Source organism: Uloborus diversus, chromosome 2 (genome assembly GCF_026930045.1).
Source record: "Uloborus diversus isolate 005 chromosome 2, Udiv.v.3.1, whole genome shotgun sequence".
NCBI classification, from domain to species: domain Eukaryota; kingdom Metazoa; phylum Arthropoda; class Arachnida; order Araneae; family Uloboridae; genus Uloborus; species Uloborus diversus.
In genome coordinates, this window is record NC_072732.1 from 204,846,454 (window position 1) to 204,863,067 (window position 16,614).

The window sequence follows — 16,614 nt, forward strand, 5'->3', positions numbered from 1 at the left end:
TTTTCACACGAGCATCTTTATTTTCTTTCATGAAAAGCATATGCTATTCCTTGATATTTTTTAACTAAGTGTTAAAATGTACGAACTTCATTCAGTGGCGCACTCAGGATTTTTTAATGGGAGGGGCTAAAAATTTTTTTAAGGAACTCCGATACATGAATAGATAGGCAAAATCAGTCTTTTTCAACCTTTCCCACATTTATGCAGAATTTGTTTTTAAATTTCGTATCAGTCAAGTTTTATCACACAGTTTTTATTTTAATTATAAATAAACTTTATAAAATTTAAGAGAAGAATAAAATTGCGCTCTCCTGCTCTCAGTGCGTCCTCTCTACATCGATACACTAAATCAGTTTAAATTTACAAATCATAAAAGACACACACCAACTTTTAATTATGCTCAAATGAAGAAAAAACATTGAATAAAGAAAACTGCAACAAATACAATAAAACCTGTAAAGTTGACCACCTGTCTAAGTTGACCGCTTTTGTCAGGAACGGAATTAGTCCTATCTTATATAATGAAGGAAAACCTCTGTAACTTGACCACCTCTCTATCCTGACCACCTGTCTATCTTGACCACTAATGAACACCAAATTTGGTTTGGAGTATTGTAAAAAACCCTTTGTAAGTTGACCACTTGGTTTATTTTTTAAAACTTTATTTAGCAAATTATTTTATTTTATATTATTATTTTTTATAGCTTTCCAAGAATATTTTTGATGTCAGACCTGCATTTTACCAACTAAATGAAACAGCAGCATAACTAAACCTCCTTTTGAGTTTGAGTAGATCATCATGGGGTTATAAATGTATATGAGGAAAAAATGAAGCGAAAAATTTGTAATTTTTGATTAGCTATGAATTTTTAGGAACTATTAATATCTATAAATAATTATTATAATTTATTAAATGAGTAACTTTTCATAAACAATAAGACTTTTTTTTTTTGATCAATTTACTGAAATTTTAATTTGCATGACACATTATATGTCATTCTGGGAAAATAATCTCTAAAAATATTTAAATAACGTTTTAAATTATTGTTTCAAAGTAATGCTAAACAATGAAAGTGAGTTGAAGAGAAAGAATAAGTGTCAATTAGTCAAAAAATGAATACATAGAGTGCAAGAAATGGCAAAAAAAAAATCATTACCCCCTTTATAAGTTGACCACCTGTCTAAGTTGACCACCAAAGTACTGCACCGTAAGTGGTCAACTTACACAGGTTTCACTGTACCTCCTTTTTAAAGAAAGAAGCTGACTCCTCTGTGGAGAGAAAAGTCGGTTGTTGGGAAAAGAATCTTACAACAGCCGTATTTTAAGAAGAGTAATTTTCAAATATTTTGTAAAATTCCCAAAATTAACCCTTTCAAGGGCGCATCATTAATTTTTGAGAAATATGAAGAAAAAACACCACAAGTAGGTTTGATCATCTAGACATAGATTTTTCAGTTAAAAAAAAATTTTTGGCAACTTTTTTCGCTGGGGGTGGTGTCCCCATTAGTTCACACCCCCCACCTGGGAAAGGACAAAAACATGTTTACACATGCAAAAATGAGTTTGAATCATTTAGAACAATATGATTGAGTACCTCAGGTAAAATCATGAAAAATGATTCACTCTTTCAGCGCTAATTAAAAATTTTAAAATCTGAAACAAAATTCCAATTTTGGGGTAAACGAAAAATTGAGAATTTGATGATTTGGACAAGAAAAATTGAGCCTACGAAAAAAAAAATTTTTTTTGTTATTCTGCCATCTCATTTTGTTCATTGAACTCAAAAGAAGAGGATTCAAGCGATCTTGATTGAAAACCATCGGAAGAAAAAGAGAAAAAAAATTTATAAATTGGTGGTTTCACAGCGCTACCACCGCCCCTGAAAGCGTTAAAGGTCAAAAGATGCAATTTTAGGCCTTCTCTTTGATCTGGTCAAGGAGCTTATGGCCATTTCCGAGTTTCATCTGATCTCTGGGAGGGGCTTAAGCCCGTTAGTCCCCTCCGTGGACGCGCCACTGACTTCATTCGTGTAAAAGCAGTGGCGGATCTAACGGTATGGTAGGTGGACTAAGTGGCAGCGTTGGGCCCTATGTAATTTCTATTCAAAATTTCTGTGTCAGAGGCAGAGCCCGGTCATTCTGATATTGGACATGGGGCTCATTTGTATTTCAGGGCTCCCCTAGGGCCCGACTAAGATTTTTGAAGACCTGGGCATGAAATTCATTTTGCCCCTCCCCCCTCATATCACAACGTTTAAAAAGTAGAAGAGATATAGTATACGATAATTATATAAGATGGGGTTAAACTTTGCCAGTTTACCATACATATCAAAGGTATTTATGATATAACTTTTAATAGTAAATACAGACTGAACTTGGAGTGGTTTTGAGATTCGCAAAGAGATCAATTTTTTATGGGGAATTTTTATCAACAAATAAAGAGATTTTTTACTTGTCTTTGCTTCTGCAAAAATATCAATGACATCATTGTACTCTAGATTCTGAGTGAAATCAATTATTTATTTTTAACTATCATGATAAATTAAGGAGATATTGGGCTACCTGAAATCTAAGAGCAGGGGCGTGTGCCTAGCATGCCCCTGCGGTACAATCAGGCTCTGGTCAGAGGGAGAAAGGAGGGAAAAACTTGAATATGAATTCCACTGGGCCACTTTTTGGAAATAATACGCCTGTTGCGTCAGCGAGTTTGCTTTCATAGAGTATTGAACTTAAAAATTAATCCCTAAACAAAAAGTAGGGGTCCCTGAAGTGAAACTGAGTTTCCCCTAACTTCAGAGGTTAATCTGTCCCCAGGGGTGCCCACAGGAGGAGGGTATAATGGTGCAAGCTGCGCTATCAAAATGGGGGGGGGGGATTTCTTATTTTTATTTATTTATATACAGTGAAGCACCGTTTATACGTTTGTGAAGGGACTGTACGAGAAAAGCGTACAAACGAAAAAACAGGTATAGGTTAATGTGTATTAGATTTTGCAAGGACCAATTTTAAAAACGTATAAAAGAGAAACGTATAAACGGTGCTTCACTGTGTTTAAGTTTATTTCTTGATTTATTTTTAATTCAAATTATTTATTTTATTTTATTCTGTTTGTATTTTATTTCATTTATTTATTTAATATATGTGTGTGTGTCATTGCCATAGCGCAGAACTTTTCTAATAAAATAATAATTAAAAATAAACAAATAAATAAAAAATATTTAAAAAATAAATAAATTGAACTTGGGAGGGGGGATGGGCACCCCTGTCTGTCCCTGAATTCTGAATGTATTAAACTTTAATTGTCAAGCGTAATTATGCCTTAATTGCCACTCTTAATTATGAACACCAACCTCAAGAGTTGATTAACAGAGGTTCCCACCTGGGAGAGGGGCTTTCGCTCCAGGTTCTTTTTTGGTGTTTAGGGAAATATATTTTTGGAAGCTTTTTGGTTTTAGCTCAGTTCTCTTTAAGAACACATGAACGAGATTGCGTCAATGGAATTCACTTAAACTAAAGTAGTTAGCATTTTCTTTATAAACAGGGCTGTATGCAAGGGGGTGGTTTATAAGATTCAAACCCCTTCCGCTTTCCATTATTTATTTATTTATTTATTTTTTTTGTGACAAAAATAATATTGACGTTTTTATTTCAATTTTATTTGAAATGAAAATAGAAGAAAAGCATACAAAAGAAAAAACAGGTATAGGTTAATGTGTATTAGATTTTGCAAGGACCAATTTTAAAAACGTATAAAAGAGAAACGTATAAACGGTGCTTCACTGTGTTTAAGTTTATTTCTTGATTTATTTTTAATTTAAATTATTTATTTTATTTTATTCTGTTTATATTTTATTTCATTTATTTAATATATATGTGTGTGTCATTGCCATAGCGCAGAACTTTTCTAATACAATAATAATTAAAAATAAACAAATAAATAAAAAATACTTAAAAAATAAATAAATTGAACTTGGGAGGGGGGATGGGCACCCCTGTCTGTCCCTAAATTCTGAATGTATTAAACTTTAATTGTCAAGCGTAATTATGCCTTAATTGCCACACTTAATTATGAACACCAACCTCAAGAGTTGATTAACAGAGGTTCCCACCTGGGAGAGGGACTTTCACTCCAGGTTTTTTTTTTTGGTGTTTAGGGAAATATATTTTTGGAAGCTTTTTGGTTTTAGCTCAGTTCTCTTTAAGAACACATGAACGAGATTGCGTCAATGGAATTCACTTAAACTAAAGTAGTTGGCATTTTTTAAAGCATAGGATTTATAAACAGGGCTGTATGCAAGAGGGTGGTTTATAAGGTTCAAACCCCCTCCGCTTTCCATTATTTATTTATTTTTTTGTGACAAAAATAATATTGATGTTTTTATTTCAATTTTATTTGAAATGAAATTAGTATGACTGAAAAGAGGTACAAACTCATTGCGTGTTTATAGTAGTTTATGGTAGTTATTGAGAAACTCATTTATTATGTAACAATATGGCGTTTTGTAAGAACATCCTCTTCCTTCCATTAAGATAATCTATTGTAACAAATATCTATAGAATATACATGAAACCAAATTTGATAGACCATATAAATGTTTCAAAGAATGTTTGGTAAAACCCTCTTTGAAACAAAAGTCTGGATACGGCCATGCTATAAATGCACGTTTCAGTTTGAAAAAAAGATTTTTATATTGTTTTTAATTAAAATAATAGCTTTCATCTTCATACAAAATAGATGTTTGTCTTTTTCTGAAATTTGTCTGTTCCTAAACTGGGAAAAATGTATGTTTGAAATACAAATTGGCAGCCTAGTTCAATGGAGGAAAGTTTTACTTCATGTAAGGAAATCAGAGTTGGTAAACAGGAAAGTATATTTAGGTCTGGACGAAACTTATTATTAATTTGTTTTTTCTATATTTCTGGAAGTAAAAAACAAAATGCAGTTATGATCTCAGCATTTTTCTGTCTTTTTTAAGGTTATAATCAGGGTTCGCCGATATATATCAGTCGATATGTATCATGGTATATATCACGATACATATTGGATATTTATTTTGAAAATATCATATTTTGATATTTTCGATATTTATTTTTTCAACTACAGTATGTTCAATACAAAAAGCATATTAATCATTGTAACATTGTTCATTTATTATTAAAAATAACCAAAAAGTTATGTACTACCTGTATTTTGATGAAATGTATTAATATATCATTAATATAACAAAGTAACATAATATTAAATTTTTACTCATATTTTCAATACAAAAAGCATAGTAATCACAGTAATATTGTTCATTTACTATTAAAAATAACCAAAAAGTTATGTACTACCTATATTTTTATGAAATGTATTAATATCTGATTAATATAACGAAGTAACATAAAATTATTTTTTTTTTACCAGTATTTTATATTCATAAAAGTATTAATAATGAAATAATTTTAATTCATATTAAAAGTGCCTAATTAAATATTAAACAGTGCTCAGAAAAAAGAAAATGTCTTTTGACTGTGCACCGACTAATGCATATTATTTATTTCTGAATCATATAACTAAATGTAGCTAACAGAAGAAAAATGAGTAAAACAGCTAATATAAATTAACTCCATTAAAATTGATAGAAATGCAAAATGAAATATTAGACATAAATAATGAAAGCAACTTTAATTTTAAGTCTGTATAAATTGTAATTTTAATGTAAGAAAATAAAGAGTGATTTGAGGATACATTTACTATTTTGAAGACTTTAGTTTACTAATTGAAAATATTGGATAGATATCAAAATATCCGATATATATCAAAATATCGGATATTTTCGAAAATATCATGATATTTTCGAACCCTGGTTATAATATATATTTTTTTAGTCTTATTACTTTATTAGATAAAAAGGTGGAGTTTTTCCCAAATAGAGACTAATGTTTAAGTTCTTTGAACTGTTTAGAAACACCATTGCTAAAACAAAATAAATAAATAATTACATGATCATATTCCACGCCATACATTCCCTCAAATCAAATTTGTCTGAATTAGAGATGATTGGGAAAGTATAAAGAAATTTGCCGAGATTTTAAATATCTAATCTGAATGAAATTTTGCTCTTAACTCAGGTTTTATGCATGCTTTAAATTACCCTGTGAGCATTTTTTTTTTCAATTTGAGCTGGTCAAAACTGAACGAAAAATTTTTTCATGGTCGAGATCTTTTAAACAAAAAAAGTTTTATTGAAATCTTGACTTTTCCTTCAAAAGTTGTCAGACAGCCAAGCTGATTGACAGACCAATCCCCCCCCCCCCCCCCCGGTCAATACCCTACTTTTAAAGTGTGCATTCTTGTTTTTTAGCGATTTTTTACAGGGCAATGTTTTCTTTCTTTCCTCTTTTTTTTTGTATTTTAACTTTTTTGATAAAATAGGAAAACAAAAATTAAAGTACAAAGAACACAGCAGAAAATTGCAGTCGAAAGTCAAGTAGCACCATTTGTAAATGTTACAAAAAATTGAAGTGAAATCTTTTGCAATGAGAGAAGAAGTGAACTCCTTGAAAGTTTATTTACTTGCAAAGAAAAATAAGAATGTTGATTGAAAATAAAAATGTGTTGTAATTTGAAATCTATTGAGAAAAAAAAGTATTGTTAAGAAATTTCAAATGGCTAAAACATAATGTGTTAAATTGTTTTTTCTCGGGTAAATGATTTGAAAATAAAGAAACTTATCTTTTTTTTTTTTTTGACTTCTCAATAGCAAATTAAACATGAGTTATATCTAGTAAAATGAGACATGATTCAAGAATTTTGTTACTAAATTTATTCATAAGACTTTCACAGAAAAATCATAAAAAATAACTTGTGCCAAATAAAACTCAAAAATAATAACATCTTCTCTTTTTATGTACATTTTTAAAAGTCACATAGAATTATAAATCAATTATTCTTATAACATACATACACATAAAATAAAAATGCATCAAGGAACAAAACAGAAGGTTTTAAACAATTCATTATAAATATTTTTGTTGCTTTTGAGTTTGAACAATTAAAAGAACATGCTTTTTTCCCCCTTTTTAGAAATACAGTGCCCGGAGCTTAATAAAACCACATTCGTTTTGAGGACATTTGATTTTATAGAGTGGCTGTTTTTACAAACCAGAGTACTTACACTTAAAAAAATAAGAGGTTTTGATGTCTCGATACTCTAAAAGAGAAATGTATTACTATATATACAGTCGACCCTCCATATATCAAACTTCCACATATCAAAATTTTCTATATATCGAAATCCAGCAAATTTCTATGTTCATTACATAGAAAAATTGTTTCTATATATCGAAAAATTCTCTATATATCGAATTTTTTTCGAGACATTTGTAGATTTTTTTTCTCCACTTTTGACTGTTTGTCTCATGAAAAATGAAGGTTAGGGGAGAAAATTATGTTGATTAAAAGTTGCAACGAAACTAATAAGGAATTTGGGGTTGAGGGGCGTGTTGATAGGTCGTTGTTTCGTTCTGGAATTCTTAAAATCCCTGAAGTTTATTTCGAATGTTAGTTGTAACCAGTAACATTGTAAAATCAGTTTCAAGTTCTCCCTTTTGTCTGATGATCATCATTACTAGTCTTTTCAGCTGCAGTAAAAATCATTCAAGTTAAGTAGATTGATTATTTAGTTTTCTTTCAATTAGATTGCCAAAACGAAAATCTCCTAATGTTGCGGATCAAGTTGAATTGAAGAAGAATGACGATGTATGAAGCAGGGCTGCGGAGTCAGAAGAAAAATGGCCGACTCTGACCCCGATTCCGATTCCTGGATTTTGAAACGCCCGACTCCGACTCCAGATTTTTTTATTTTTTTAAATTGTATTTTTTCAACTCCCTCTCTCCCATCAGGGGAAGGGGGAAACCTCTTAACAGAGATTGAAATATTAATTCTTTTTTATGAAAATTTCGCATTTTGTTTTTTATTGTAAACCCAAGACGCTTAAAACGTTAGAAATTCAATTTAAAAATCGAATTTTCCAATAGTTACGAGTTAAAAAGTGAGATGACTTAAAAATCCCTTTTAAAATATTTAAAAAGGATTATCTGTAATTTGCCCCACTTTAATGTTTAACAAATAGATATTTATCGAATTGCGTGGTTTCAATTTTTGAAAGCTGTAACTTGAGAGAGAAAAAGCTTTTTTTCTAAATCCAAGTTCTTGAGAGGGGGTGGTTTGCCCCGGGTGACACCCATCTGGTAGGTGACACCCAAAGTTAATTTCAGAGATTATAAAAAATATAAATACTTCAATTCTGAAAATTTTTGCGAATGTATTTTAAATTATATTTTATCAATAAAATTTCAACGAAAATAGGGCAATATACGTCAGGAGCTAATTTTACAAAAAATGCGGCGGTATACTAATTTCTGCGCGAATAGTTTTTATTTTAACTAATTTCTTTTTCGCTAAATTTTTAATTTAAATTTTATTGGCTGCTTTAGAATTAACCTTAATATGAAGGTTTTAAGATTAACTGCAATTATTGAGTGTTGTAATCAAGAAATCATTTACACTTATTTTGTTCCATACTTTTTAGTGAGGACCAAGCTTATAGAAATAGTCTTAATAACGAAAAAAAAACATTAGATATTTATTTCATCGGATCTTTTGGATTCGTGCTTTCGCGCCAGAACTTTTTTGAATTTTCATATCACCCTTAAACGTTTCAACCTTAGCTACAGTGGTTTCCAAAAGTGTTCGTACACTTTGAAATTTTTTAGTAAAACCAAAATAACACGAAACTGAATTCGAATATGAAGTCCAATATTTTTTCACATCATTCCCATGTCATTCTAAATACATCCCAATGGTTTTTTCGAAATATTGGCGGATCTTCTTTTTGAAATGGGTCAGAAAACGAAGAGACAGAGAAATAACACGACACAAAAGTCATCGTACACTCAAATATTTTGGAATAAATTCATGATTAAAATTATCATATGCTGTTTTATTAATGTTTTTGCATTGTGTTGACCCTTGTAAGTCATTTGGCTTCAATTTTTTGTTTATTTATTCCTTAATATTGTGCTTATTACTGTAAAGTGGTTGGTATTCGTAAAAAACCGCAAACACCATTCAAAATTTGAATTTTTTCCCCACAGTAGGGGGAAATTGGTTTGAAATGTCTCTAAATTAGTTAATTTATTTGTTTGTATAGTAAAATGCTTGATAAAATGCTTTAAAGAAAGGAATCATACCGAAAACAAGGTAAGAAAAGGTCAACCGGCAAAGTTGACAAAACGTAATCGGAGATTTAAAGTTAAAAACTTTATGAAAAATACACATTTGAGTGCTGGAGAAAGTTTCTGCAGAGTTAAATGAAACATTTTACATTTAATTTTCACCTAAAATTGTTCGCCAAGTTCTCTGATTAGCTGGATTAAATGGGACCTATTCCCGTAGAAATTTTCTTGGTCGTGCGAAAAACAGAAAGCTTATGCTTTTCGTCTGAAAATAAATGATAAATAAGCTAAAAACGTTTTCGAATCACGTCTTACTTACAGATAAAAATTAATTCAACATTTTTGGTTAAATTGCTGTATAACTGTAAGTAGAAGAAAAAATTAGGAACTTAATCTTAAGAACTTATTTGAATCAGTTAATCAGGACAGTGGAGGTGTTCTAGTGTGAGGGTGAATATCAGCATCAGAACTTGGTAGTTTGTAATTTTTTGATGAAATAATGAATCATGCTGTTCCTTTAAATATTTTAAAAACCAATTTTGAACTCTTAGCCAAAAATTTGGTTATTGGAAACAACTTTGTTTTTTTTATCAAGATAACGATAAGAAGCACACGGTTTTTCAATGTTTGCGTCTAGTGCCTCGAAAATTGTCCTAAAGTTTAGAAAATACCCCCTCAATCTCCAGGTTTTAACTTAATGTAACCTATTTAGAGATATCTGGAGGCTAGATTACAAAAATAGGGCTTTAAAATGAAAATAGAGCTTGAAACAGTAAGACTCGAAGTGTGGTTGAACACTTACTCAGAAATTACGCAAAAAAAAAAAAAAAAGAAAGAAAAAGAATGAAATTTATTCCCAGAGGTTTAAAAGGTGTTATGAATACTCTATGATATTCTACTAATTAATAACTTAATCAAAAGTTAGATTATTCAATAATATATAGACATTTTATAAAGTGTACAAAGACTTTTGTGAGATAAAATTTCCGGCACTTTTTGGTTTTTGATTTTTAAAAATTCAAGTTTTAATATTTTTAAAAATCTTTTCATGTAGTTTTGTTGAAAATTGATCATAGATCTTATAATTAAATACCTATTCTGATGTATTAATTCTAACCAATGGATTGGGGCCTGTTTCGTTGAAAGTCGTAGGTGTACGAAGACTTTTGGGAGCCACTGTATATTTCTACTTTTTTATTTGAAAGTCATTACTTGAAAATGTTAGGCAACAAAACCGTTTGCTGACAGTTGCTATTAGTTAAGTTAAAAAGCAAGCAAACTAGAGGACGGCTACAGAAAGTTCGGTAAGCACTCAAGCTAGCTGATTGCCATAATTGCAGTTTTCAGTTATTTTCTCATTAGTATCTTTTTATACATGTAATCGAACCAATTGGTAGTCAGTTTTTAAAAAATGCAAAGAGAGTCAGTGAAAACGAAAGAAAAAAAGAAACCCGGAGTCGGAGTCGGCATGTTTTCTAACAACTCCGACTCCGACTCCTTTACCCCACAATCAGTCCGACTCCGACTCCACAGCCCTGGTATGAAGGCGCAAAAATATGTTATTTCTATTATTTTTTAAATTATTAACTTGTATTTAATCCGATGCTCGTATCAATTAGAAATTGGGTTTCATACGCGTAAATTAGCTTTAATTTTAATGTTTTAGGAGACTTTTAGGATAAAATAAGATCGTTTCTATATATCGAAATTTCTATATATCGAATTTTTTTCCGACAATTTGCTACTTCGATAGATGGAGGTCCGACTGTACATTTATATTTTAAGTGTTTCAAAACCCAGTTGATATTTTAACTAGACAAGATTTACAATTTTTATTTGCACAAGGGTCTTAAAACGTTGCCGCATTGTAGTTGGATTGATAGAATTTGAAAATAAAAATTCATCATCATTTTAAAGTTTTTAAAAGTTCTAGTTATTTTTAACAGTTCTTTGCTTTAAAGTACATAAAATGACATCAAGTACTTTTTTGACATCAATTGAAGAGGCCAAATTTAGAGCTACGATTTCCTCATCTTTCGAGACCGACTTCTCCACTTCTTGGAGCGACATAATTTTGAAATTTATTATGTCTTGAATTTTCAACATAATCAAAAATATATCTCTTTTTTTTTCAACTTTTAACATGTAATGTCCAAAAACCTGATTTTATAAAACAACCATAATGATTTTATTAAAGGATGAGTTTAACGTGTATTGATACTGCAGTGATTCTGTTTGTTCAGATTTGATTTTAATATAGGGCTGATTTTATAATCCAGTGATTATATTGCGGTTACTGTATAGTAAGTTTTTTGAATTATTTAAAACTGAACACAGGAAAAACTTTTTCTGTCATAAGTATTATGTTTTAGAATTAACATGAAAATGCACCAAAATTTACAAAGAATCAGTATTGCATTCAGAATTATTTAGGATAAACAGCAAAATAATAAAATGAAAGAGTGGGACAAAATCCCTTTAAGAGGCATCAATAGAAAACATTTTATTAAACAGTAATAGAGGCATAGTTTTAGAGTTAGACCAGTTTTAGAGGCATAAATATTGTCATCATGGCGTATGACAGAGGTCGGTTGAAAGAAAGAAAAAGAAATAGAGAATATTCTATGGTGTTAGTGCATTAACCAAAATTGTCTTAAATTTAACTAAGAACCCTTGGCTTACAGCCCTATTACCAGTCCCAGTATGATAAAATGTATACAAAATGTAAAAAAAATAAGAATTATTATGATTGTTTTTCCCCCAGGAGAAAACTCAAGCTGCACTATTGCACACAAGATACCAAACTAATTAGATTTTTTTGCTTCTTATAAATCACAGTCATCAGTTTAGATACACATATACAAAACCAGGTATACGCAGATCTAAACTGGCAATAAGTAAAGATAAATATTTCAGAGTTCTCTTCAAAAAAAAAAAAGTAAAATGTTTCCCACCAATCCAGTTGGATACTGTATTTGTTCAAATAAATACAATTAGTCAGCCATCATAAAATGCAACTTAACTTATGAGACTTAGAAGTATTTTTGTACAGGAGCACAGGCAGAATTATTTCCAGAAGGTTTAAGAATCAAACTTAAATGCATACATCTTTACTAATAATAAAGCTGAAAGTCTCTCTGTCCGGATCTCTTTCTGTCTGTCAGGATCTCTAACGCGCATATAGCGCCAAGACCGTTCGGCTGATTTTCATGAAATTTGGCAAAGAATTAGTTTGTAGCATGGGGGTGTGCACCTTTAAGCGATTTTTTGAAAATTTGATTTTGTTCTTTTTCTATTCTAATTTTAAGAACATTCTCCCGAGCAAAATTATCATAAGATGGACGAGTAAATTACCAAGTTATCATAATATGGAACCGTAACATGGGCAAGCCAATTGGCAATAAATTCACCATAAATTATATGTAAATGTACCGGCAAACCAAAAGACCTTTTAATATTTCTACTATGGCCAAAGCCGTGCTGGTACCATTAGTTCATAATAATCCTATAAATATTAAATAATAACTAATAGAATCAACCTATTGTTTCCAAACTTCAAATACAGATCTGCAATTAATATTAGAATGACTACTAGATGGAAACGTTTTACAGTATTATAGCAACAGTCTTGGAAAAGAATAGGTGCTAATACATTATTAATTTTTTCTGGAATGCAATATTGTTGAAAAATTATGCAAGAAAAAAAGTAATTTAAAAACATTTAAGGTTTAGTTTAGGATTTTTTTTTTTTTGAATAAAATGTTCATTTTCAAATAAATAGAAATACTTTTTCGTAACTGCAAACATGGAGAGTGATATGAATTATTTATTTTTAAGAAAATACGGTTAATAAAAATACAGTATAGTTTCCATATACAACAGTATAAGAAAAAAAAAAGATTGTCATGTAATTGCAATAATCATAAAACACATAAATGCATAGTAGGTCATGTGTGTTCTTGATTCAAAAAAATACATTTAATCTTCAGCAGAGCAGCAAACAGTGTACGTAAAATAGTAATTTTATAATGTAATTAATTTCTGTTAATGGAAATAACAATCATATTTGTGTTTAGTTTGGTCCTTTATCAATATCCTTACATTTGGCAATGATACAAACTTCATCTGCTTTGAGCTACCTCTAAATATAATTGACTGGGAAGGTTAGGACTCAAAAAAATTTTCACCTTCGCAATTTCCGATCCCTCTAGTGTGTATGTGTGTATATATATAGGCAGTTTATGTTTATATTTCATAAGAAGGGAAAATTTAACATCTTAAAATGTACTGTGCTAAGGCCATAACGCCAAATTTGATTAATGCTCAGAATTTATTTCATAGAGCACACTGATTTATATTATGGCACAGTTCATTGCAGTTTCACTGTCAAATTTATGTAACCTAAATATTTAATATGCAAGATAAATAATAAGCATTGAAACAAAATTCAAGAATTAAACCAAAATAAGGATTAATTATTGCAGTATAGTGTGGCTCTGGAAAGTTAAGCCATGAATTTGACAATGTTCACCTTTTTTGAGGAATTCAGGGAAAACGGGACTTGTTATTAACACTTTCAGGTCTGACCTATTTTGCCCGCATATCTCCCTCCAGGCTGTTTTTTTTTTTTTTTGGCGCTTTGCATGATTTTTTAAAAAATACTTGGAAGATGTGTATTTTAGTAATTTTTATTGTATTACATGCTTTAAGATGTTTTCTTTCGTTATGAAGGAACTATTTGAAGGAGAAAAGAATAAATTTTTAGTAAGAAATAAAAACTTAACTAAATCTTGAAAAAATATCTGAAAATGGGTTTCATTTGTAAATAAACAATACTTAATTAAAAAAAAAGTATGGTACATTTCAAAGCACGAACTCGAATTTAAACTCCTAGTCTATCAAGTTTAATGTATGTAGTTACTTCTGCCTGGTGCTGCCACCTATTATTAATTTTTTTTTGAAAGTAAAAGGTTTGTAGATAGTATCTAAAAAGGCTAGAAATGTATGTAACTTGTATTTTTATATCTAACATAGTAAAAATTTGATCCCAAGAGAACCTCGGGCATAGTTTTTGGTAGTTGGTTAGTTTTGGTTTGGTAGTTTTTGGTAACTTCACCAAAAACGGCAACCCGAGTGACGCTTGGGCATAGAGCTCAAAGTGTTAATGTGGGTTAAAGTTGGAATACATTTGCAAAATTATTACCAAAGTTACTGAACTCAACTCATGTCAATTACCCTTCCCTATTACCCCAAAAAGATATAAATTGTCAATGTCATAGCTCAACTTATCAGAGGTACAGGACACAACTTCACTGAAAATGATTAAGAAGTAATAGGATTGGAGGTGGTGCGTATAAAAGTGAAGGCAGCATGGACATTAGAAATTTCTGCCACATAATACACAGGACATTTTATTTTTCAAAGCTAATAAAAATATTTCTAACATCCTATTTTTGTTTAACTCTTAGAGAGAGAAAGGATAGATTAAAAAAGTCATGCTGTTTGAAAGAACGCGATAGAAAAATATCATTATTTCTATAACTTCGAAACAATGGTCCTATATCATAAAATTATATTGACTTGAAGATCACAGATCGCTAAAATGCTCACACAAAAATAACATTCATTATGACACATTAAATGCAGTTTTGCCTGATTTTCCAACAAGCTTTGATTTGGCATTCATATCTTTAAAATGAAATATGACTAGGAAAAGTATCAACTGTCCAACGTTTCATCGGCCATTCGAGACGGGGGCCTCTTGGGCAGTTCGGGAGGAATGTCTGGATTTAAATCGTTTGGAGATTCTCTCTGGGACTTCACGGAAACACCTGGGCTGCTTTCCTTCACAGGCAGAGGTGGAGGAGGCTTTCAAAATATTTGAAATATTATTATTCAAATACAAAATTTCATCAAAATTTATGTACGTAAAAGATAACGCATATGTAAAAGAATACACAGGGTACCTGCTACCTTTAAAAATTTTAAATCCATGACTTTTTATGATTTTCCATGACTTCTGCTCGTAACTTTTGATGAACCACAAGATGCAATTTTTCCAAAAAAAAAAAAAAAAGCAGATATATTTCACAAGAATACAGGAGCGGATAGAGAAATTTTTCTTGGGAGCGGGGATTAAGTTTCAGTGGCCAACATTATACCTCCTACGCAAAAAGTATCAGATAAGCATGGGTGTCTCCCCTCCAAGGGTGATGTGCACCCCCTCCCCCAACTGAGAGCAAAAGCCTTCCAAATCTTCTGTCCCTAAATTTTTAATGGCACAACCTGCGCCAGGGATCATATTCCCTCAAATTTTCATCAAAACTCAACTGCCCATTTCTTTAGGTAGATAGGGTAGACATTACTCTAAGCTTTGAATAAATGAGATTACAGCTATACACTAGTTGGTAAAAGCACAACAATGCACACACTACATGCAGTAAAAAAAGGTTAACATTGATTCCATCAAACTACTAAACTATATATAAATTTAAAATTTTCTACATATTTTTTTTAGAAAAATCAAAAATTATGCTTTGCATAAAATTATTAATGTTGAAGCAGTAGAATTGCATAATAAAGAAAAGCTAGTGAGTTTTTTTTTTTTTTTTGAAGCAGATGCAATTCGATTTCGAAATGTATAAAAAATCAAGACTGACAAGAAAAGCGTAAGAAACTGGTAAGATGTATATATTTTACACCTAATCTGTAAAATCTGGTAAGTGTAAGTTCTAGAACCCAAAATCCATGACCAACTGTCAGTTTCCCTGATTTTTGAGTATTTTTTGCTGAAAATCACAATTTTTCATGTCCATTTTCGGTTATGGTCAAAATCCATGATTTTCCCAGACTTTTCAGGTGTGCAGAAAAGGAAAAAGTTTTTAATGCTAAATCTTAGTAGTAAAAAGTAACCCTTTTATGTACATTTTTATGAGCCCATTATGTTTGTTTCTAAGTTAAAAAGTAAAGAAATAAATAGCTGATGAAAGCAAATGTTAAGATTGAAAAAAATTCTAAACTGTACTTGCTATACTTAGTATGAAAACACAATCGAAAAATGTCTCTCATTTCCAAACCCATCTTCTAGGATAGTTAATAACTATTCTTTAATCCACTATGTATACATTTAAAAAATATTAATTATAAAACTGAGCTTTCACGCCCAAATATTGCAAAAAACTTCAAAAATAATTATTGGATAATATTTCTAAAATATGATAGATCAGTCCTGTTAAAAATGGGATTTTTTGACAAATACAAATATTAATGTTATCAATATTAATATGAAGTAAGTGAAATAATGTGAAGATTTAAAAAGGAATAACTGTTTTGATATTAAAAATACACTAGTGCGCTTTTTATAGCGAATTGAATTTTACACGTTTTTTAAT

At 30.4% G+C, this 16,614-nt stretch overlaps 1 protein-coding gene across 1 annotated transcript in view; it reads right to left on the reverse strand.

The window, feature by feature from the left end:
- Positions 1–14,930: 14,930 nt before the first annotated feature.
- LOC129217643 (dedicator of cytokinesis protein 1-like) overlaps positions 14,931–16,614 on the reverse strand; it is a 91,278-nt gene continuing 89,594 nt past the window's right edge. The window contains exon 41 of the mRNA XM_054851972.1: positions 14,931–15,091. Coding sequence (XP_054707947.1) covers positions 14,942–15,091 — 150 coding nt within the window. The 3' untranslated portion in view covers positions 14,931–14,941. The remainder of the gene's footprint in view (positions 15,092–16,614) is intronic.